Raw genomic sequence first — 24,120 nt, 5'->3', positions numbered from 1 at the left:
CAAAGCGTTTTCCGACACAGCGTCTCATTCCCTCGAGGAACCATCGTTACATACGTAACCTGAGACGTTTTCCTATCTAACTATTCACTCACTTTTCCTATTCACTTATTGTGCATTTCACTTTGTAGTCAAAGAAGAGATAGGATGAGAGAGAGAGAGAGAGAGTCAAAAGGGGGCTTGGCTGCTTTACAGGGTTCCCACCAGAAGAGATATGAAAGGGCAGACAGCAAAGAGCTGTAGATGAAATGCATGTGTTTCGATGTTTCATGTGGGCAAGCAGTCAGTACAGTCAGCTGCTCTTAACTCAGCACTGATATAAAGATTAGATCACAGAATGACACTAACGGAAAAATATATTTTTTTATCATTCATATTAAAGTGTATAGCACATTAGCTGCAACATTATTTGATTTATTAAATATTTTGACATTGATATTAACAATTTAGTAATAATAATATATTCTATATAATATTAATGAGAGCACAATACCATCAAGAGCAGATAATCATAATACAAAAAAGAATAAGTCATTAACTTATATTTTTTACAAATATTTAGAAGTTTTATTTATAATCTTTTATAATCAACTATTTTTTCCGTTTTACTCTCTATTTCTATTCTCTCTCTTCATTATCTCCTCCCAGAGCTCCTCTATCTTCACTGCCAGTAGTCCCAACCATTTAAGATTGTGAAGGCTTAATTGGTGTTCATTAAAGTTTCAGGGCTGGCTGCTTGATGGCAGGGCCATCCTGTGACAGCACAGGAAGATGAAGTAACTGCATGAGCAGCAGAAGGCCCTGAGCCGACTTACTGCACATGCTCAGTGGCCTTCAGCCTCATCATCAGCACAGTCACAGATAGTTTAGCTCATTACTCACCTCCAGTGAGTAGCAGATGAGGTTATCTCCTGTACAGGAAGTAGCCCTGTCATCAAACATGTAACTATCATTTCCCTGGATTCACTTAAGGAAATTGAGCTATATAAACAGCATTTTAAAATTTGAATCTCCACCAGACCTATTGGAATCTCATTCTCTCTCCAAATCTGATCTCCTAATCCCTCTGAGATATGACACTTCAAAGCAGAAGTAAGACCATCCAGGGATTTCCTGATTTCAGATCCAATTGGAGTTCAACCTGTAAGTAAAATCCCAAGCACAGCATTGGTCTTTGTATAAGTGAAAAGGTTTCTCTTACTTGTAATGTATTATTGAAAGAAAGGACAGTGCAAGAGAAAAATTAATGAATGTCTGTATTGATGTCAGCTGATGGGAGATTTAGTGGTTTCAGTGCCATATGCCTAAACCATGGATTCAAGGTTACCATGTTTCTGGAATTGTAAGTTTTGTACAATTATTTTAGTTATTTCATGCACATTTACCACAAACACATATATCTACAACACTACTTTCCTAAAAATGTTTACAGTGCTGCACATTTCTCACTTAAAATGTTTCCTAGGTATAAATAATATGTAATATACATAACATAACATAATAATATATATTATAACTATCTATCTATCTGTCTGTCTGTCTGTCTGTGTGTGTGTGTGTGTGTGTGTGTGTGTGTGTGTGTGCGTGCGTGTGTGTGCTGCCTGTATTTTTGTGGAAGCCCTGATGTATTTCTTAGAATAGACAGTTCAAAAACATTTATTGGACATATTTGTTGTGATACTATACAAATCTTTACTGCCACTTTTTTTAAAAATTGAAAATTAATGCATTATGGGGACTTCCCATAGACATAATATATTTTATACAGTACAAACTTAATATTCTATCCCCTAACCCTCACCCTAAATGTACCCCTCACAGAAAACTATTAGTATTTTTAGAATAAAAAAAAACAAACATTATTTATGATTTATAAGCTGTTTTTATCATGGGGACCAAAAAAAATGCCCCCACAAGGTCAAAAATTTGTGGTATTACGATACTTGTTTGGTCCCTACAATGTAGGGAATACCAGGCACACAAACACACACAAGTTTTAAAAAATCGGTTTTCTAAATCTGCACCAGTATGAATGAGGCTTTGCTGTTCCTGCAGGTTAAAACCCATTCTTGCACTGCTCTCCAGTCAGAAGTGTTACCATTTGTTTCTTTACCTTGACTTGGGCCATCCTCCAAATTTTACTTTTTTTTTTTTTTTTTTACAAATTTTAATTTGTCTTTTGCGTGAGGGTGTGTAGATGGTAATTTTTTGATAACCACAGATGGTGAAGATGAATAACCAGGGTTGTGATTTCATGCACACACATAAACACAGGTATGTAATTACTGGTGAGGTAATTATCACTGTAAATACACCAGTTTTCAAAGGGTCTGTTGTACTTCATGAACAGCATTAGATCTATGTAGGCAGATGCAAGAGACTGTAATATTACCATTACTGACATAGAATAGCATCAGTGATAATTATGTGAAGAGCTTTGTGTTCTGATGTGTGAACGTGTCTGGTGAATTGCGGACCCAAATAGCACATACAAATGTAACCAGGCAGCAGGGAGGCATGGGAGAAACTGGCTGCCCTTGAAAGCAGATCACATACTTGTGTTGCTATGGCGACTGACCCTAATAGGTAACTAGGCTGCCATAATGTCTGAAAAGATCAAAGCTCAGCAGCACAGCATGCACTCAATAGAGAAAACACACCCCTTGCACCCTTACACTCACTCACGGGTCACACATGCACTTACACTCTAAAAAATGCTGGGTTGTTTCAACTCAATTTTGGGTCAAATATGGACTAACCCAACTTTTGGGTTAAAAAATTTATTAAAAAATGTAACCTAACAGCTGGGTTAGTCCATATTTGACCCAAAATTGGTTTGAAACAACCCAGCATTTTTTGAGTGTAGTTTCCTATTAGTCAACATGGATATAACAAAAGAAAAACATAAAAACAAAATCATAAATCAAACCCTGGGAACATTTCATTTGACATATGACATGCATGCAAAGTCTTAAAGATATAACACAGTACATAAAAAAAATACAAAGACAAATACAAAGAAGTTATTTAAATGGTTCATTTATTTTTCTTATACTTAATTTGTCTTTACTGAAATCCTTAGAAGTCCCCCTAAAACATTTAGTTGGTTAAATAAATAGCAGGTTATCATAGAGAGTTCATTTGAAACGCAGCCTTTCTGACAAGCTCATAACTGCAATTTGTTAGCAACAATACTGGTCATTTGTTAGAAGCAATCCTCTCAACAGAATTTAGTTATATTTAGCTCACTGTGTAACTGGAATCATGCCTATAGTTTTTTTTCATAAAAGAGTTTTTATTCTACTTTTTCAAATGCACACGTGGAACTGAGGTATATTTAATATTTACCATCAACATCATGCCGTTTGCATTCATTAATAATGTCTCTTAATCCACCTAACAAATGCAGATTGTGCAGTAGCTAAGGATGGGAGGAAAATTTATCGAAGGATAATCTTGCAAAGTTTAGCTACACAGATAACATAGGATATATTACTGTAATATTTACAAACAAATGCTTGGTGACAGATTTAGCGTCAACATTGATTCTTAAAATATAAATACATTAATCTATGAGCTTCTCTTCAGTGTAGAGTGAATTATTCAATCTAGGGAAGTTTAGCCTTGTGGTATTATATATATATATATATATATATATGTGTATATATATATATACTGTGTTAAATGTACCATTTTAGTAGAATCTATTTTAGAATCTATTTGAGAGAATTACAGAAACGTTCAACACAACATTTGCAACAAAGCTTCTTAGGAAGTATTGCTACTTGTCAGTCTGGTTTCTGAACCTGTAGATTTAAAAACTCCATTAAAACGTGTCTTACTCATTGGCAGTGAGTTCACTTCATACTAACTGGATATAGATATACTGATGTCTTTCACATTTTGACATCAGTTTTTACAGAATGATTCTTCACTTTCTGTTTGAAAAGTTTAAAATCTCACTTAATTTAAAAAAACCTCTTGCTTTCACTGGAGTGTACTGATGTCCTTGCTGTGTTCGGGGGAAAGAAAGAGTTAGAATGTAATTAAGATTAAGAAAAATAATTAAGAAAATTATAAATACATACACTGTAAAATTACTAACTCAAGGTACAATTTGTCCACTAACATTTATAAACTAAGCAAATACAGGGCTCGACAATAAGGGCCCAGGCCTAGTGTGAAAGAGTTTGGGCTCAGTTGTCAGATGCTCAGTCAGATCAGTGCTATTTTGTCACTATCAATAAACATAGTGACGGAAATACAGAGAAAAAGTTTGCAAGGTATATATATATATATATATATATACCTTGCAAACTTTTCTCTGTATTTCTGTAATGCATTGAAAATTGTTGTTGCAAATTCTGCTGAAAAATGCCAACAAGATCAAGGTTATTTGTCTTACTAACATACACTCTTAAAAATAAAGGTGCTTCACGATGCCATAGAAGAACCTTTTTGTCTTAATGGTTCCATAAAGAACCTTTAACATCTGAAGAACCTTTCTGTTACACAAAAGGTTCTTTGTGGTGAAAAAAGGTTCTTCAGATTATAAAAAGGTAAGAAAGAGATGGTTCTTTAAAGAACCTTTGACTGAATGGTTCTTCTATGGCATCGCTGTGAAGAACCTTTTGAAGCACCTTTATTTTTAAGAGTGTACAATGAAATTTCTTTAAAAACTGCAAAGTAAAGGGATGGTCCATGCAAAAATTAAAATTCTGTCATAACTTACTAACCCTCATGTTGTTCAAAATCTGTATGCATTTCTTTCTTCTGCAGAACATAAAAGAACATATTATGAAGAATATTATAGAAACCAGTTTCCCATTGACTAAAATTGTAAGGACAAAAAAATCAATGGAAGTCAATGAGAAATTAACATTCTTCAAAATCTTTTTTTATGTTCCACAGGACGAAATCACACTGGTTTGGAACAACACAGGGGGAAGTAAATAATGATAGAATTTCAAAACTTGTCAGATGCTCAGTCAGATCAGTGCTATATTGTCACTATCAATAAACATAGTGACGGAAATACAGAGAAAAAGTTTGCAAGGTATATATATACCTTGCAAACTTTTCTCTGTATTTCTGTAATGCATTGAAAATTGTTGTTGCAAATTCTGCTGAAAAATGCCAACAAGATCAAGGTTATTTGTCTTACTAACATACACTCTTAAAAATAAAGGTGCTTCACGATGCCATAGAAGAACCTTTTTGTCTTAATGGTTCCATAAAGAACCTTTAACATCTGAAGAACCTTTCTGTTTCACAAAAGGTTCTTTGTGGTGAAAAAAGGTTCTTCAGATTATAAAAAGGTAAGAAAGAGATGGTTCTTTAAAGAACCTTTGACTGAATGGTTCTTCTATGGCATCGCTGTGAAGAACCTTTTGAAGCACCTTTATTTTTAAGAGTGTACAGTAAAATTTCTTTAAAAACTGCAAAGTAAAGGGATGGTCCATGCAAAAATTAAAATTCTGTCATAACTTACTAACCCTCATGTTGTTCAAAATCTGTATGCATTTCTTTCTTCTGCAGAACATAAAAGAACATATTATGAAGAATATTATAGAAACCAGTTTCCCATTGACTAAAATTGTAAGGACAAAAAAATCAATGGAAGTCAATGAGAAATTAACATTCTTCAAAATCTTTTTTTATGTTCCACAGGACGAAATCACACTGGTTTGGAACAACACAGGGGGAAGTAAATAATGATAGAATTTCAAAACATTTAAAAACCTAGTAAAAACCTAATAATGTAAAATCCTAATAATGTATTTGTTGTAAATTTTGATGTCAGGGAACCATGTTCAAATATATACCTTTTTTGACATAAAGAATTTTGACATAATAATGTATTTATGATGGGGCCAGCAGGAAAAATTCTTATTGTTGAGCCCCTGAATGTAAAATGTTAAAAGTGAAAACAGCAAACAAAGGAAAATTATGACTTACAGCAGCAGCACAACAGAGAACAACATCATTAGTTTGAGCCCATTCTAATTTAAAGGCAGCTTTGTGAATATTTGTTGTGATTCAAAAAAGAGCAAAAAGTTAGTGTATAGGTTTGACCTTATAACCCTGTAAAAATAGATACTAGATACTCTAAGTATTCAGTTGCAAGCATGGGCAACACAAAAAAGCATTTACAGTACAGACACACGTACAAAAACACACATATTTAACACGCATGCACTCAAATACACATTACACAGCACTACAAGCTGACAATACTATCAGCCACCAACAAAAAAAAGTCCCTTTGTAATACATTTAAATGTGTAGAAACGGGTCTTCCACCCATTCGTGTACAACAAAGACTTATAGAGCATTATCAAGAAGTGGGAGGGGTGTTCTGGGCCATGCACACAGTGGTTGGAACACCACGATTCATGACACACACAGAATCTGCAGGCGGTTTGTGCCGGCCCTGCCGAGAAGCCTCTACAGACATGAAAAAGAAGAGAGACAACAGACGAGTTATTACCCAGACACCTATAGAACAAAGATGGGTGACGAGGGTGCAGGATGGCGTGCGAGCCAGCGCAAAGGAGAGATGGAAGGGGTCAGGAGTAGGAGGAAGGGATGAAAGGAGAGCAGAGGGTGACGTTAATGCGGTCTGCTAGCAGGCACGTTTAGCAGGCGTAAGGCAGGCTTTAACATCATACCTCATTGACACCACTTGTTCAAAACTTCAGCTTGTTCACAGCATGCAGGTGTTTCACTGTTTCCTTCAAATGTTAATGGTTTAATTCATCACCATGCTCATCAGTGCAGTCTGCCATGCTGCTCCACCTGGAGACGTTTTTTTTTTTTTGCTCGCATCAAAGACCTTCCAATTCAGCTCTTTGTGCCTGTCGACTTCAGGTCAAAGAGAGTATTGGTACATCATCCAGTGAGAGAAACAAGAAATAAAACAAACATTCCACTGCAATCAATGAAAAAAAAAAAAAAAAAAAAAAGCGCTCTAACAGGTTTCATAGAAAATTTATTTCATGCTATGGCTGTAGTCATCTTTTTCTGTTTTTCTATGCAGTTATTGTTGCATAACATAGTGCATGCATTTGTTTTTCCCCAAAGTTAGCTAAATTGCATACAATTCTCTTATAATGTAAATATACATCTGTCTTTTTTGCTTTTCTTTGTGTCTTAGTACCTAAAAGTAATGAGAGAAAATGTAAAACATCTCGACAGGAATGCCGATTTTCTCATTTTTTATATTTTTTTCTCCAAAAATAACACTGTTAAAAGTCTGCACTTGATATGTGAAATAAACAGTTGTTCACAACAGTTTCCACAGGATCTATTCACCAAAACGTAAGACATAAAACAGAAAAATAACTCAGATTTTGCTCAGTTTTTTTCTTCTTCTCTCTATAAGATCCAGAATCACAAGCATGCCAGACAGAAACAAAGTTGAAAAGTGAAATTTACAATCTATCTCACGGCAGTAACCACTAGTGTCTCATTCAGAATTTGAGGTCAATGTGACCAGAGCTGAGTCATGTGGTTAACAACAAAGACAGAATGAAGAAATCAGTTGCTGAAATAAAGAACATGGTCTCTGAACATCTCATTAGCCATGGCTACATGTCAATTCTGCAAAAGTCAAGAACTCTTGAAAGAAAATATTTGTTTTGTACAGACATATTCATAACAGATATAGAATATTTTCCTCTTTTTTAATGTAACACCATGCAGCTCATGCTAAAATGAACAGGTAAGAGTCCACTACATCTGTAACTGCAGGTACTATCATTAGTATTATGGTTATAAAACTCCTTTTGCTGGCTTTAAAGCCATTCACATTGCACTCTTCAGTCGATGGTCCTTTAGGACTTCCTTAAAATAAATCCTAGTCCATGAGATTCCTCACACAGCTGGAATCTGGATAAAACCGTTTGCCACTGCGCCGAATAACAACATCCTCTATCGTGCTCTCTTTCTGTCTACATATACGTCCATCCTTTGGACTTCAGCCTGAAATTCCTCTGGCCATTGTGGAGTCCAGCAGGGCTGGAGAAGGGAAACCAAGGTTTTGAGATGCTGCTGCCTTCTCAGGTCACTTTGAGTACCTCTGACTGCATATACTTAACTAGGGCAGTTTCCTCTTTGCAGGGATCTGCAGTAGAAAATACAGGGGAGGATGGGATTGCTCAGGGTCATCCTGCCATTGGGCCTTGTTTTTATTCAGCTCACAGAATGAGGAGGAAATGGGCTGAGAAAATAAGACTTCCTTTTTGTCTGAATTGTAAAAACGTTCATTTGGGTTGCTTTTGGCAATCCAGGGCTAAAGAGGTCGGAGAAAGAGAGATGGACAGAAATGCACAGGGAGAATGAAAGAAGTGCTGTAGACAGCGAGAACGAGAGAGTCCTGATACCTCCTACCTGGGGTCTTGATAATGAGGTGATGAAGAAAGAACGGAGGAAGACTCCGCCGGAGCAAAGGGGAAGTACAGTAAAAATTAACCAGCGAAACTAAACAAAAAAGAAACCGATAAAAAGCTATTGTTTCATCTTCCATGTGTCTGAAAGGGTTTTATGTGAGAATATATAGGATTTAGAAGTAAATATTCATAGGAAATCCTTAGAAAATATAATTATTTCTATCCTTTGAAGGGAGCACGCAAGTCTTTCCAGTTCTGAAGTGGTTCCCGGAACAATAACGTGCTCTGAAAGAAAGGTTTACCTTTCTCATGCCAGTTCTTTTATTGTGTCTGATAAACACTCACAACTAGGGAATCCTTAAAATTGTCCCTGAGATCATTTGGAGGTTTTCTTTCTCTCTGATATCTTTGTATGTGTTGAGAGTTGGTACATAAAGACAAGAAACAAGCAAAACGGACAGAAGAGGAAAAGGAGGAGGGGAAGAGACAAAAACACGGCTCCAGAAAACAAGGACCAGAGAACAAGACAGACCAGACCAAATCAACCAGCGCAGATAACAGAAGGCAGCAGAGCAGGAGGAAGACCCAGGGAGACCGTTCTAACTACACAACTGCTCCATTTCTTAGAGAATGGAGGGGATTGGAGAATGGGACCGCCGCAGGAAAACAGGTGGGCCGCAGGACCCAGTGGACATCGATACCACCTCGGCCAGCGTTCGGGCCTTGCTGGTTATGGTGCCCAGGCTCCGGGACTTTTGATAACCTTGGTTTAGTGGAGAGAAATGTGCACATGGCAGTTGCTGAGACACAAAGGTCAGTTTGCTCCACACCATGTTTGCTGCTATGGGTCAGGTTCAAAGGGTTTAATATCGCATGCAATCTCTGGGATGGCATGCACAAAGATCAGTTGGTTAATCTGGCATTAGAGCGAGCAAGAAGGCTGTGGATTGCAAGGCAAAAGTTACAAATAGAATTTAGATGTTCACAGATTTGTTAAACTATAAATTTTAATTAACTGGTAAATTTGAAATTAAGGCAGTCGAGAATCCAGTCCAATCCTCAGTTTTAGGCACTATTTCCCATAGTCTCTATATGACTTGCACCATCATTTTGACAAGAAACACGTTTTAAGTGTATGCACAATGAAAAAGGAAAGTCTCTGCTTTCAAATAATATAATTATGTTTCAAAACAGTTAAATGCTTACTGTCATAAAAACATATACTTAAAACACATACTTTTAAGGAAATTAATTCAAACAAATAATAAATACTAACGTAGGATGTCATGAAAACAGTTTAAGAAAAAATCAAATGCACTTATATTATAATGCATATATTTAACAATATATATTTATGAGTTAGCAACAATTTAATTTATTTAAAACATGTTATTTGTTTAGGTGAAACAAGCCATTTTATTGACATCTTTCCAAGGTTTAAAAACGTATTGGACAATTACTTGAGGGATGATACTAATAAGTTGTACTGTATCAAAATACCCTCTGATGTACAGTAATTTTCACTCAGCTTTTTCATGCAACTATTAAAAAGGAAGAGGTGATCAATTCATGTGCCTTTCTGCATTGCCGTCAGAACTGAGGCAAGTGCAAATTGTTTGAATTTCATAATAAAACTGACATCATTTGAAAGCAGAGACTCAGTTTTATTAAAAACAACAAAACAAAACTTTTTTTTTTGGTTATCACATTTCTCCTCTAATGGCTTATTGGGACTTTCGACTCAAAATGAAAGAGCATGTCACATATGTCAGTGGCGTATCTACACCAACTCATTATATTCTTTGCCTGTGTGCAAAACCAAGTCTTTACTTTCTCATCCAATACCACACAGGCATCAGGACAGACTGTGGCCGCAGGACTGCCCCAACACATGCACAACATAATGCTACAGGAAAAAAGAACTGTGCACTCTGAAGCACTGCATGCACACACACACACACACACACATACAAATATCTCTCAAAACACTCATAAATTTGCACAAACACATACAGTAAAACACACAAAGACAAAAAAACAAAAACATATTTGTTGGGAACAGTGTGTGTAGTTCTGCTTAGTGATGATGTTGACCATCTTGTGGTACTTTTGGCTGTGAGTAAGATCTGGAGTCAAACAGAGCATGCTCACACAGAGCAACATGTCATAAGACACAGACAGACAGCGCTATTGGTTAGAAAATGATCACCACAAATTGGTAGATGGTAGCAGGATATTCTTTTGAATGTGATCAGAAATGACCGGTTTATGTTGTTTTCTGTCAGTGGTGTAATTATTGTGGAAAGGTCACTCTAGGTGTGATCCGAAGTCTATTCATACAGCAGGGGTCAGGGGTCAAACTAGAACAGGTGTGAGATAACATGAACGTGTGTTGGTTTTTATATCACTACATTTGCTGACGTTAATTGACAGCCTGTAAAGCTACATAGCGTGTAGGGGCCTTTTATTTATCTAAGGCTGCTGTGGGCGGTTTGAACGTATGACAGCGAAACAGGGATGGATCTCAGGTGGTGACCCTGGCATGGCCATCTTCTGGGCTGTGCGCCCAGCCTAGCTGCAGAAGTGGGTAACCCTGTGTGCCATGCGTCAGGTTGGCTGGCTCCGCCCCTGACCTCCCTGAGAACATTCCGGCTAGCATAAGACGGGAGAGAGGGAGAGATGGAAGGAGGTACAAACATAGAGACGCACCACAGGCATGTACAGTGGTGGAAGAAACAAGTAAAAAACAAACAAACAACAAAGAAAAACAGAAAAAAGGGAAGATTAAGGTTGGCCCCAGGAGGCAGCTGTATGTGTGTTAATATGAATTTGACATAATGCAGCGTGGTGTGAAAAAACTTATTTACAATATGTTAAAAGAGAGGAGGTTTGGCGAAATGTGACTTGTGGAAGGATCTGAGCGTGCAGGGAAGGGTCTTTATTCTGATACTCCCTGTCTCATTTTATTTACATATGAAAAATGTTGACAGTAGTGTTTTAAAAAATAATAAAAGAACTAATGGAAGTGAAACTTTTTAGCCCATTTAAGTCATCAGACTAAAAGGAGATGGCTGAGGTGGACATTTAAGTAGAAATTTGGTCTCATTTGTGATTAAACTGCAGTTATTAAACTGCATCATTATAAACTGTCTGTTGTGGGCGCGCTCTGCTTGTCTGTATGTTTGGACTGTGGTTATTTACTGTGTAATGCACCTAATATATACATATGTGTGAGTGTGTGTGTGTGTGTGTGTGTGTGTGTGTTTATGTATGTCAGGCAATAGCCTCACACAGTGGTTACATACCCTTTCTCACTCGGGTGCCCGTGTTTGTGGCTCGTCCTCCGACGTTTAGCAGAAAACATGGAGTGTCTCCCCGCGGCTGGCTTGGGTTAAAGATCTGACCGTCCTCAGGGGAAATGGCTTGGTCTATGTGGGGACAATCCTCATTGGCCAGCGCTGCTTTAGCTGCCTCACCATTCACTTTGGGATCTTTAAACACACAAACAAGTAAGTAAGAAGAACATGTAGCCATGGCGATACACCAAGACTGATGCAAGAGAGGGCTTGTGCAGGACAGAGAGATAGGCAAGGGAAGGTAATGGGAAGCCCTGCTGGGGACATGGATATTATGTATGCATGTATTTATTTATTTTGGGGCTGCGAGCATACCCATTCAACAACAAAAGTAATATTAACATGTTATCCTGGTCACAGTATTTTATTAGTAGTTCTGGTCATATTTTATCTGCACTGCCTACTCGCAGTTTCTGGGAAACAACACTCCAAAAATAAAAATAAAAAAATGTCTGAAAACCACTAAATTTACTACACATGCTTTTTCACTGGTTTAAATAAATTAATAAATAAGCACAAAAAATCCTGAAAGAACCCAGTAATTTAAGATGTCTTTGATCATTTTTATATTTAGTGTGCAATTTAAGCAAAATATACATATAGAAATAGTACAAATATTTTTAATACATTTGTCTAGTTTCAATTTGCGAAATGTTTTTTTCCCCATCATTTTCCATCTGTTATTCGTAATCTAAATTAACAACCAAATTATTTGTATTTATTTATTTAATTATCATTTACAACTTGTGAGCATGCTGCTAGCAACACCAAGGTCATGGGTTCAATTCCTTAGGAATGCATAAACTGATCAAATGTATAGCTTAGATGCAATTTAAGTTTTTCTCCAAAGAAAGGGAGAGGAGCACTGAATTATAGCCCCCAGCCACGGTGTAATATATAGAAACAGCTCATGGCGACTAGCCTGTTCACCTGTGAGCTCTCTGGCAGCCAGAAGCTTCTGCTCACTCAATTTACACCTCATTGATCAGACCTGCGAGAAGGGTAGCGCTGCCAGAGCTCCTCAGGGGAAAAAGCACTGTGAATATCTCCCACCTGGATTTTCCATTGTATCACCAACACTGATTCATGCACGCTCTAACTAACATATCACTATCAACAAAAAGAGCATCTATCAGCAACTACGGCAGGCTTCAACTTTGTGGTTATTCAAATGGGACGTGAGTCCTGTTGGTAATATTAGAGTGGCTACATTTCATTATGGTCTATTGATAGATAGTACAACATGCACACCCTGTAGACGTAGACACATATACACTATGGTTTACATTAACATTGTGACTCTACAAAATATTGATACCTTCTTAAAGGGATAGTTCATCCAAAAACAAAGTGAAAATTCTGTCATCATTTATTCACCCTCATGTTGTGCCAAATCTGTGTTGGAAATGTATACATACTGGACATCAGGGGTGGGATGGGGGGGATGTGGGAGCAGTGCCCTTGTGTCAACAAGCTTGCCCCCCCCCCTCCTAAATTTAGAATCATATGGCACCAAACAATTTTGGGTGCAATGCATAGTTTGTCCTGTGGGTGGCAGTAATGGAAAAAAGTAATTCATTGTGCCATAACTTTTATGTCAAGAGGAAATTACTCAAAGCGAGAACTCATGCAGAGACCGAGTGCTTCAGAGAGTTGAAATTGTTATTGCTCACTTCTAGAGATTGCAGTGATACATGACATGGTTAAAAATTACTGACTGAATAATACTGAAAGTAGGTTAAGATGAATTTTAAAAGTGTGCATCCTTAAAGCACAAGTGGCCCTTGCCTGGTCCCCTCAGTTCCAGTGAATGAGGGGAGATTTTAAGCTTCAAAGGCACAGTAAAAGTATTTTAAAGATCATTAAAGTAGGACATATATTTCAAGTCTTGCAAAGAAAAAAAAGTTTTGTGATGAACAAATTAAAACTGGATCAACTGATTCACTGGAAAGGTTCAAAAGAACAATTTGTTCAAGAATTGGACATCACAGTTCCTAATGAATGCACCAAGGAGTCTGTTCATCACACAGAAGATTTAAAATCGAAATCACAAATTATATAAATTACTTTTATGATACTTTATGATACAGCAACAGTTCTTTTTTTACTTTCATTACACTGAAAAGAGCAACCAGGATGTTTGTCAAAAATAACTGAATCAAGAAAACTATACAGGTTTAGAATGACACAAGGGTTGAGTAAATAATGACAAAATAAATTTTTTTGGGGGGGGTGAACTGTATTTGAATTCCCTCAGGCCGTGTTCTGCCAGAAAATAAAACATGAGGCTAAACATGATTCAGGTCATGTCTTATTGTTTGTCCAGTCTACTCTAGCAAGTGCAACTGTGAATAGAGAAAAATAAGATTTCTAAAAATCTCAAGGCAGCAGATATGTCATGTGTATTGGTATTTGAGCGAATTTGTGTTTATTGATGGTTCATGGTGTGTGCGCATTTACAGTATGAGCTAACAGCACACTGATACTTAAAACAAACACACGAAAAGTTGTGAAGTAATGCAAGCCTCTGTAATGGAGAGTCTGGGATGGACAAGATGACTCATCTTTATGAATAGTTTGATAAACAGGCATTCCTCTCACTCTCTCTATCGTTGTTTCTGTTTCTCTTTTACAGTGCAGACAAAAAAAAAACTGTTTCTCCATGACTGGCATTTAAAAACACTCAACAATTCTGACAAAACAAATTCAAGCGATATTTAAGTCTTAATAGGTGTTTTGCAGTGTGATTAGCATTTACAGCTCAGGTGACTGGCACAAAAAGTTTCACCGACAAAGAATGTAGAAAGATCAGAAGTGTTTTTTTTAAGAAATCATCATGTCTGAATGCTGCTTACTGATTCTGTATGGTGCTGCTATAGCTGGTCTTGCCACCTGTCGCAGTCACCTTTGAGATGTCTGTCTAGACACAACACGTGGCTAATTCATAAATTGTTTTACAAATTTGTGAAATGTATGGGAATATAATAAATAGGATCCAATTCATCCTATTTATCCAATAAGGATCTTCAAGTCAGTATTGTCTCTTCTCAAAGTGTGTATGTGTGGTTAAACACAGTATATGAATATATGTAAATGGTTATTTATTTACTCTTTTCTTCTGAAAGAAAAATCCAGAGACGTCTAGTTGCAGACTACATGTACTGTATGTTATCTCCTCAAGCAGGAATATTCACCTCTAATTCTGTGTGAATGAGAACCTACTCACTCTAAGTACACGCACAATCATTATTATTTACATATGAGAAGTAGAGCCCCAGTGTAGAGTCTGTAGTGAAGGACAGATCTGCTGGGGCCCTGCTGCACCTGCCCTACTTCCTCACTGCTATTTCTGCTCCAAACACCCTCAAATCTCTCATTCTCTTCATCATCCCCCTCACTTTCAGCACTCTCCTCATTGTTCCTCTCCTCAACACCTATGATATAAATAACAGCAGGAAGTGACAAACAACCTCAAGCATCAGTTCAGATTGGCCGCATACAAATGTAAATATGGTTGTCAGTCCTGTTGTGTTTTATGTCGTTCTGTACATGCAGAGTTATGGATTAGTTAGGCTTACATTCTACAACCAAATTCACCTTTGAAAAATTAATGTAGGGACAGTTCTTGTTTACAGTTCGTGTTGTGCGATGCCCTCACTTCCAAAACTTTTCTGGGTATGTGGCCACTGAATAACCTGAATTCAGTGAATTCAGTTGTGTGCATTAAAGGGACTTAAAAATTAATAATCTGTCATCATCTTTCCGAACTCATGGCACCAAATGAGAATCTTCCAATATCGTCAAATTCTGGGACAGATCTGAATACACAATGAAACTGAAAAACTGGAAGAATATTATATAAAAAATGTCTTTACATTTATTTATGTGCCTGAAATTTCATGTTTCCCTGTGAGTGAATCCAATTAATAGCAACTATTCCTTGCAACTACTGAAAAATATAGGGGTGCTGATTATATGCTGTACAATATACCCAAACTACATGTTAATGATACATAACACTAAATATAAATACTGTCAAATCTCCAAATGCCACAATTTACAGCGAGAGCCAGAGCAACTCATAAAATATCATTATGCTGGATGTGTTAAGTGTGAGTGGACCGTTTGAATTTTAAAAAGGGGCCAAGAACATAATGATAATTACACAACTCGTATTTCTCAGGAGACCTCAGAATTAGAAATAACTATACAACAGGGATGGATATAGGCACTGTCTATAGAGGACAGAGTGTTGACTCATTTCAAACTGTGACTGTCTCTCTCTCTCTCTCTCTCTGTGTGTGTGTGTGTGTGTGTGTGTGTGTGTGTGTGTGTGTGTGTGTGTGCGTGTGTGTGAGTGAGTGAGTGAGTGAGTGTCACAGAGCTGCAGGGAGAGTGTTTGCGGTGTTTTTCTGCGACCGTGGCCAATTCAACAGATGCTTTCGCTCTATGTACTGGTGATTCTTACGGTTCTCTGCCCAAAGTCAAATGGATGGAGCTGATAATCAAGGCCTTTGTGCCATCTGTAAACTCATTTACAAGAGAGATTTAGAAAGGCTGCACTGAACAGAGAGAGAGAGAGAGAATAAAGGACAGGAAGAATATCTATTTTTTTATGTATAGTTTGTTATTTTATATTTTCAATCCAACTGGCACGAAGACCAAAATTTAACTGGATTCATTATCCATTATGTGTCTCATCTAAGCAATACAGATGATTCAGATGAAACCCTAAGAACATCCAGAGACATTTTATCCCCTAAAAACCTGAGTAGCAATTAACAGTAGGTCACGTATTGATTTATACTGCATTCATCCTCAGACCATCTAACTGTGTGTTCGAGGTGTGTGTGTGTGTATGTGTGTGTGTGTGTGTGTGTGTTTGCAGTATGGTGTGAATTGCACAGGAGTCGTGCAAGGCGAGTGAATGACTGCAGCTCATTGCGATTCCTATTGTGTGGTTGCTTAGACACTGTTGCCATAGCAACAGGCTCTAGTGCCGTGTAAAAACACAGAGAATTAAATAATAAAGAGATTGTGAGAAAACAGAAGGCATTACCCATCCTTTCACTTCATAAGCTTTGCCTTTAACAGGACAGAATGATCACGTAAGTAAACACTGCAGGCAGGACTCTCCTTTTATAACTTGTATAAATAGCCAGCATACTTAAGGTTGTCTCTAATACTGTAATATAATTATTAATTGAGTGAGTTCTCAAAGTTTAGTGTATGTCACAAACTCTCACAACAATGGAATGATCCTTTTTTATATATTTTAAAATGTAATTTATTCCTGTGATGGCGAAGCTGAATTTTCAGCACCATTACTCCAGTCTTCTGTGTTTCATGATCCTTCAGAAATCATTAATATGCTGATTTGGTGCTCAAGAAACATTTCTTATTATTATTAAAACAATTGTGCTGCTTAATATTTTTGTGAAAACTGTAGCGTCTGGACCAATCAAACACACAATTTTTCATTTGATTTAACAAATCAGTTCATTAGATTAACAAATCGCCACAGTCCCCTCACCCAATAAACTGAATGCCAGGGTGTCTGCAAATGACACCAAACCATGGCAACCCTGGCGCCAGATACTTTTACGACCTCATGGAATGTGAGCAGGGAAAAGCACTGTCTTTTCATAAGGAAAATCCCCAAGGCACAGTAGGAATGGACTTTTCTACTAATTAATTCATAGGAAAACTTTTATTTGAATGAACACACATAGCCTTCAGGTCCTTGGGTATATTATTGCTGTCTTGTATATTATCTGTTGTATTGTAGACTATTTTATGCATGTTTAGGATAGAACCACTCATCCATGTAACCTTACATATAACGTGTTTGGTCTCTATTCATTCGTATTCGGATGATCTAATTGAGAGTGTATATTGTATGTTTACACCTACGCAACATATTAGTGGTGATACATTTTTTTTTAGGATTCTTTGATGAATAGAACGTGTTTGAAATAGGAATCTTTTGTAACATTATAAATGTCTTTAAGGTCACTTTTGATTAATTTTTCTTTCAAAAATAACCCTTACCCCAAATTTCTGAATATTTTTTTAAACTAAATTCACTAAACTAACTGTTAACTAAAGGCTGGAATACACTACACGACTTTTAACAGCTGAACAGATTTTTTTAAAAACTGAGCATCATATACTTATACCGACTTACAGCTGAGCATCATATACTTATACCATCATACACTAAATGACTGAGGATCATACACTAGCAGGCTTTAAAGTTCTTCCGATCACAACAAACTCACGCAGAAATGTGCGCCTTGTTACAAGCAGATGCATGACAAATGAAAACAATATGTGCTTTACAATAAAATATATCAAACATGTTTCATTTCCTTCGACTGGATGGAATCAAAGTCTGAAGCTAAAAAATCTGTCGCCATCATACACTACAAAATTTTCTATGAAATCTGTCAACTCAAGTCTGCAGACTGGCTCTGATTTTTGCCAACTATCGTTGACTTTTCCAGATTGTAAATCGGGGCCAAAATCGTGTAGTGTATTGCAGCCTTAAATTAAATGTAATTATACGCAAGGGTAAGGCAATAATTTTACATTTACCAATTTTGAATTACTACATGTTAAAGGGGTCATATGATGCGATTTCATGTTTTCCTTTGTCTTTGGAGTGTTACAAGCTGTTTGTGCATACAGAAGATCCGTAAAGTTGCAAAGATTAAAGTCTCAAACTCAAAGAGATATTCTTTATAAAAGTGAACGTTCATCCACGCCCTCCTAAAACGCCTCGTTTAAACACGCCCCCACATATCTGCATCACTGTGTGGGACGATTTGCATAACACCGCCCAAATGTATAAGCAAAGAAAGAAGGGTGTAACTGTTATTCTCGCTGTAGTATTGTTGCCGCCGCCGCCATGTCATGGAGATGCTGTGTTTCGTTGTGAAAGCCAAACTACTTTGTTTGGCCTTCCAAAAGAGGACAAAATCAGTGGTTAAGTTTAATTTACAACACTGTTCCAGAACAGTACAACCCAAATATTCGAGTGTGTGCAGCGCATTTATGGAGGAAAGTTTCCTGAACCTGGTAAGGGGTGTAACATTTCCGTCACATGCTTGAGGTATTCGGCCAATCACAGCGCATTAGATAGCTTTCCAATCAGAGCACGCCGCACTTTTCAGAACGATGAGCTTTATAAAAATCAATGTGTTTCAGAAAGGCGGGGCATAGAGAAGTAACAATAATGTACGGTATGTGTAAAATAATCTGTTTTTTGAACTTTAAACCGTGTAAACACATAGCATTACACCAAATACACAAAATAATGTTCTTTTTAGAAACGTCATATGACCCCTTTAAAAGTATGGTTTCAAATATCACAAATATTTAATTCTGTTAATGGGGGAGATATATTGCGCTTTTTTTCTTCTTTTTTTGAGACACATTGCTTCAAGAGTTGTTTGTACTTTTGCTGTATCTTTCAATGGAGTTTCTCCTTCAATCTTTGTTTATAGCTTTATATTTTAGAATGGCATCATCACAAAGGGATCATAATATTTGGTGGTCTTTGGAATCAGAAAGTTGGAAAGCCCATGGATTATTACATTTAAAGTTAGAATGTGATTATGGGATTTAAAAATGGGGTCACTCACAGTTCCCATTCAGTCAGTCACGTTCAACGTTACGTCAGTGACTGACGAATTGGGATCTCGCCCGAGAGCCCAATCACCTTCGAGTGTTAACTAAACAAGCCAATGACAGTTGGCGTGCGTGTTTCGCCACGCGCACCCCGCCCCGCAGCGCGGTATAAAAGGAGAGCGCGTGCAAACGCACATCAGCTTTTCGCTTCGGAGCCGAGCCTTCTACAGGACGAATCTCCGCGAGTGTTCGAGAAATAGCTGGCGTTGGTGTGACGGCGTATCAGCGGGGGTTGCCATCCAGGCTGCTGAAACCTCGGCGGGCTGCAGCTTTCATTCTGCGGTCTCGCCGCGACCTCCCCTGGGCGCTTCAGCGCTTTCACTAAAAGAGTGCTGTTTCCTTCTAAAAGAGCAAATCCTAAAAGAGCTTCACCCCACCGCCGGCTGCAGCCCCTCTGTCTGCTCGTCGCCGAGGGCGCCCTCCTGCGGCCTCCACCTCCGCTCCGGCGCGGCCACAACAGCAGCCTTCACAACGGCCGCAGCGTGGAGCCGGCCGCAGGAAACCGGCGCAGCCCGCCTCCGCCCCTGCCAAGCCCGTGAAGCGCCAAAGCAGGCGGCGTCCCTGAGACGGGCGACCCGGAGCCCTTGGATCCTGCTCTTCAGGGGATGGTGACCGCACCACTCCTTCCCCCGGAGGAGGGCCGGGTGGAGAATCTTATGTTCCCTTTTGTTTTTGTTCCGCCACTGGCTACTCTGCAAGCGAAGGACGCGATACAGCTGGTCCCTCCAGCCGAGATGAGGTCGGGCTTCTACAGCCCATACTTCATCGTACCCAAGAAAGGCGGTGGGTTACGACCGATCCTGGACCTGCGCGTACTGAACCGGGCCCTTCACAAGCTCCCGTTCAGGATGTTGACGCAGAAACGCATCTTTCAATGCGTCCGTCCTTTCGATTGGTTTGCAGCGGTCGACCTCAAGGACGCGTACTTTCATGTCTCGATTCTCCCTCGACACAGACCGTTTCTCCGCTTTGCGTTCGAAGGGCGAGCATATCAGTACAAGGTCCTCCCCTTCGGGCTATCCCTGTTATGATAAATTCTTTATGTAGTCTGATCAGACACAGTCAACAAGCTCATCTCTTCACTTCTCTTTTACAGCCAATCTTTAAACGAGTGCTCCAAATGAAGGCACTCACCACCACTTACTCTTAGTAGGAATGCTGAGGACAGAGTGGAGTGGGTTGAAATATCTTATTTATGCTGGTCAGGCCCTCTTACTGTGCCACATCCAAATGTAAGTGTGTGTAGCTGACAGGCTACAACAAATTCAGTGCTTTTTCACTTTGTAAATTTAACTCAAATCTGAACTCAATCCAACATGAGATAACGGATATTGATTATGAGTTACAAAATCACAGTTGTTTACTACACCATACTTCTGTAGCTACAACGAATACCACATTTCAGCTTGTCAACCTGATAACCCTCTCAGTAAGAACATCATGCAACAGCCTAAATGCAAGTGTGTTTAAAACTGTTTAAAACGTTTTGTTGTTGTGGTTTTGTTTTTTTGTTTTTTACTACAATGTAACATATATGTTTTAGACCTTTTTTTATGCACATACAGTTTGGGGGTTGGGGGTGCAACATTTATTCAGGAGGTTGAAATTATTTTTTTAGGACTGCAATAATAATTTTTTTTATTATTGTATTTATTATTTTTATTTTTGATAAGAAAGAATATATATATGACATATTATTCTTGCACAGATAAGAATATGCTCTGTTTAAAGGTTATGTGCTGGGGAAAACCCCTATCAAGTTCATTAAACAGCACAAGCACTTTTTCTGTAGCTCACTCTGTGACACAAATCAAACAAATAAATTATGAAATTCAGTATCAAGTATTTTCATTATGGATTAGTTGTTGCAGCCCTACAGTATATTCTTCTGTGGATTTTTCAACTCCCTTACAAAATCATTTAACTGTAGCTATATACTAAAAGCCATAGAATCAATCATGCTTAACATCACAAAAGCAAATAAAAACTGTTGTGTATTTACATATAAGTAGGATGTGATTAAGCCGAGCTGATAGACAAAAACAAAAGCAAGCTGTTGAATGAGTGTGCTCCTGTTTGTCTGGGTGGATATAACTTATCCTCACAGGAGTCTAATGGAAAAACATAAAGATTTGCAAAATGTTGCATGGGGTATTGGTCGTTATGCAACCATGGTGAAGAAGTGTGTCTGTTTCTACACGCATCTTTGCAAAGAATGCAGTGTGATTAGATTTTATAATGTCTCCAGATGGTTGAGCTGCATTTGAATGATTCCCAAACGAGAGATTTTGAAAACAGGTTACATGTGTGATTTCAGGCAGGTCTAGAAAGATGGTAAGGTGGAAGGGAAGAAAAGGTGAGTTAAATCTCATTTCTGATTCTGTGACATTAATTCAGAAGGATGTTACTTAAACAAGCTTCCTACCTGCTCTGTTCATTTCTAAAATCTCCTCTTGGGCAGCAAGAGCGCAATGGTCACTTTGTGGGCTGGGGTGGGGTGAGTTCATGGCAGACTTACAGTAATTAGGTGAGCCCGGCTGGGGGGCACGGGGAATATGCTTGTTCTTTTTCTTTGGTAGCTTCTGCTTAGCCATGGCTAGAGAGTAATACATCCCAAAGTTATTGACGATGACAGGCACAGGCATGGCAATGGTTAATACACCCGCCAGAGCACACAATGCGCCCACCAACATGCCTGACCAGGTCTGAGGATACATGTCTCCATAGCCCAATGTGGTCATAGTCACAACAGCCCACCAGAAGCCAATGGGGATGTTTTTGAAATGGGTGTGCTCGCTGGCACGTGGGTCATTGGGATTGGCACCGATTCGCTCGGCGTAGTAGATCATGGTGGCAAAGATGAGAACTCCGAGCGCCAGAAAGATGATGAGCAGGAGGAACTCATTGGTGCTGGCGCGGAGGGTGTGTCCCAGCACTCGCAGGCCCACAAAGTGTCGCGTCAGCTTGAAGATTCTGAGAATCCGAACGAATCGCACTACTCTGAGGAAACCCAGAACGTCCTTTGCTTCGGAAGAGGACAATCCGCTCAGGCCCACCTCCAGGTAAAATGGCAGGATGGCCACAAAGTCTATGATGTTTAGGGTGTTTTTGATGAATTTCTTTTTGTCTGGACAGAAGGTGACACGCATGAGGAACTCAAAGGTGAACCACACCACACACACTCCCTCGATGTAGGTTAGGTAGACCACCGTTTCTGTCTCCAAGTGAAACCTGGAGCTGTTGTCTTTAGGGTTAATATATGTGCGGTTAATGATGGGGTTGAAGGCCTCGTGTGTCTCCAGGCAGAATGTGGTTATGGAAACCAGTATGAAGAACAGCGAGGCAAATGCCACCCACTGCAGGAGAGAGAGAGAACAAGGGAAAGGAATAAGAAGGGAAAAACACAATGGTAATGTAAAAAGCATTTTGTTTGCATCCTTCCTAAAGAGGCAGGCTTAAACAGACATCTTTTGTAGCATTATACATTTCTTAACTGTAAATATTGATCGATTTGCAGAATAAAAAGTATTAATTTCTTTAAAAAAAAATCTTGCCGCCCACAAGATTTTGAACAACAGTGAAATTAAAATATCAAAAGACTACCAAAAAAAGCTCATTCTGCCATCTAGAAGAATGCGCTGTGTGTAGACTGAGTAGAGAAATCTAAACAAATACAGAATAAAGTTACAGGCAAACAAACAGTAATGAAAAAACACACTCTCAAACACAAGCTAATGAAAAGCTAATAGAATAGCAACTGAATAAACAAGTCAGACCCAATTGAGCAGCGCTTCTATGGTGGTTTTGATATCATTGTCAATTTCTGTTCATTTGACAACATAGAGATCACCTTATGATCAAAGGTGCATTTATTTAGAAAATAAAAAAAATGTCTTAATGTTTAATGGCATTTAGGCCCCAGTCTGTGTGTTAATTAAAGGTTAAGCACAAAAAAGTACACACTACAACACTGTGATTTGTCATATACCAGTCAGAAACTATTTAACTAAATAAACATAAACAACTCTGCCTGCAGCTCACGGGATCTGAACCACTTTTTTCCCCTCACATCCTCTGACTCGTTTAGGCACTCATTCTCTTTGGAGTTTGATGAAAATAGCAATGCAATAATAATTGCAACATGCCACAAAATTTCTTGTTTCTTTGTTTCATATAAATGCTGCTCCATAACTCTTCGCTGAAACGATGGTGAACTGAGCTTAGAAATGCATCACTTCAGTCCAGCCAATCAATCGGTTCACCCCCCCCCCCCAAAAAACCCTCAGAATCATTAAAGGAACAATAAGAAGTAAATTTGACTAAATGAACTTGATTTTTACTGTTAACATGACTGCAATAATGTATCCTCAAGCAGCCCCCTCATACAATTTAATTTTTTTATTGTCATAGCATATTTGCTACATTCTCCGCCTGTTAGCATGTCCTTACATTTCTTTACAGGTGAACAGAATGGTCCACATAACATGGCCTTGTGCAAGCCTCCTACAGCATGTCCCACGCATGAAGACACCAAGACCACATGGTTGAGCAACACTTCCAATCTCAGTGGTGAAACTCAATGCAGCAACACCATAGCACAGGTGTAATGGTGCAGTGCATTGCAGCAGACGTATATTAGAGGAAGCAAAAACTAATGATGACCTTTTACCCTTGACTGACCTGAG

At 38.4% G+C, this 24,120-nt stretch overlaps 1 protein-coding gene across 2 annotated transcripts in view; it reads right to left on the bottom strand.

The window, feature by feature from the left end:
• Positions 1–6,246: 6,246 nt before the first annotated feature.
• Positions 6,247–24,120, bottom strand: part of LOC107553077 (potassium voltage-gated channel subfamily C member 1-like) — a 37,328-nt gene continuing 19,454 nt past the window's right edge. Inside the window, exons 2-4 of one of the 2 annotated variants that reach the window (XM_016235173.1) lie at positions 21,861–22,791; positions 11,693–11,878; positions 6,247–6,444 (exon numbers count right to left, since the gene is read on the bottom strand). In XM_016235173.1, coding sequence (XP_016090659.1) covers positions 6,335–6,444; positions 11,693–11,878; positions 21,861–22,791 — 1,227 coding nt within the window. In that variant the 3' untranslated portion in view covers positions 6,247–6,334. Of the gene's footprint in view, positions 6,445–9,755; positions 11,040–11,692; positions 11,879–21,860; positions 22,792–24,120 lie in introns of those variants that run through there. The other variant, XM_016235172.1, reaches the window with a different exon arrangement.

The sequence above is a fragment of the Sinocyclocheilus grahami genome, unplaced genomic scaffold, assembly GCF_001515645.1.
Source record: "Sinocyclocheilus grahami isolate Dianchi unplaced genomic scaffold, SAMN03320097.WGS_v1.1 scaffold464.1, whole genome shotgun sequence".
Taxonomy (NCBI): Eukaryota; Metazoa; Chordata; class Actinopteri; order Cypriniformes; family Cyprinidae; genus Sinocyclocheilus; species Sinocyclocheilus grahami.
The sequence above is the reverse complement of the archived record's forward strand: the minus strand, read 5'-3'. Positions and strand labels throughout refer to the sequence as shown.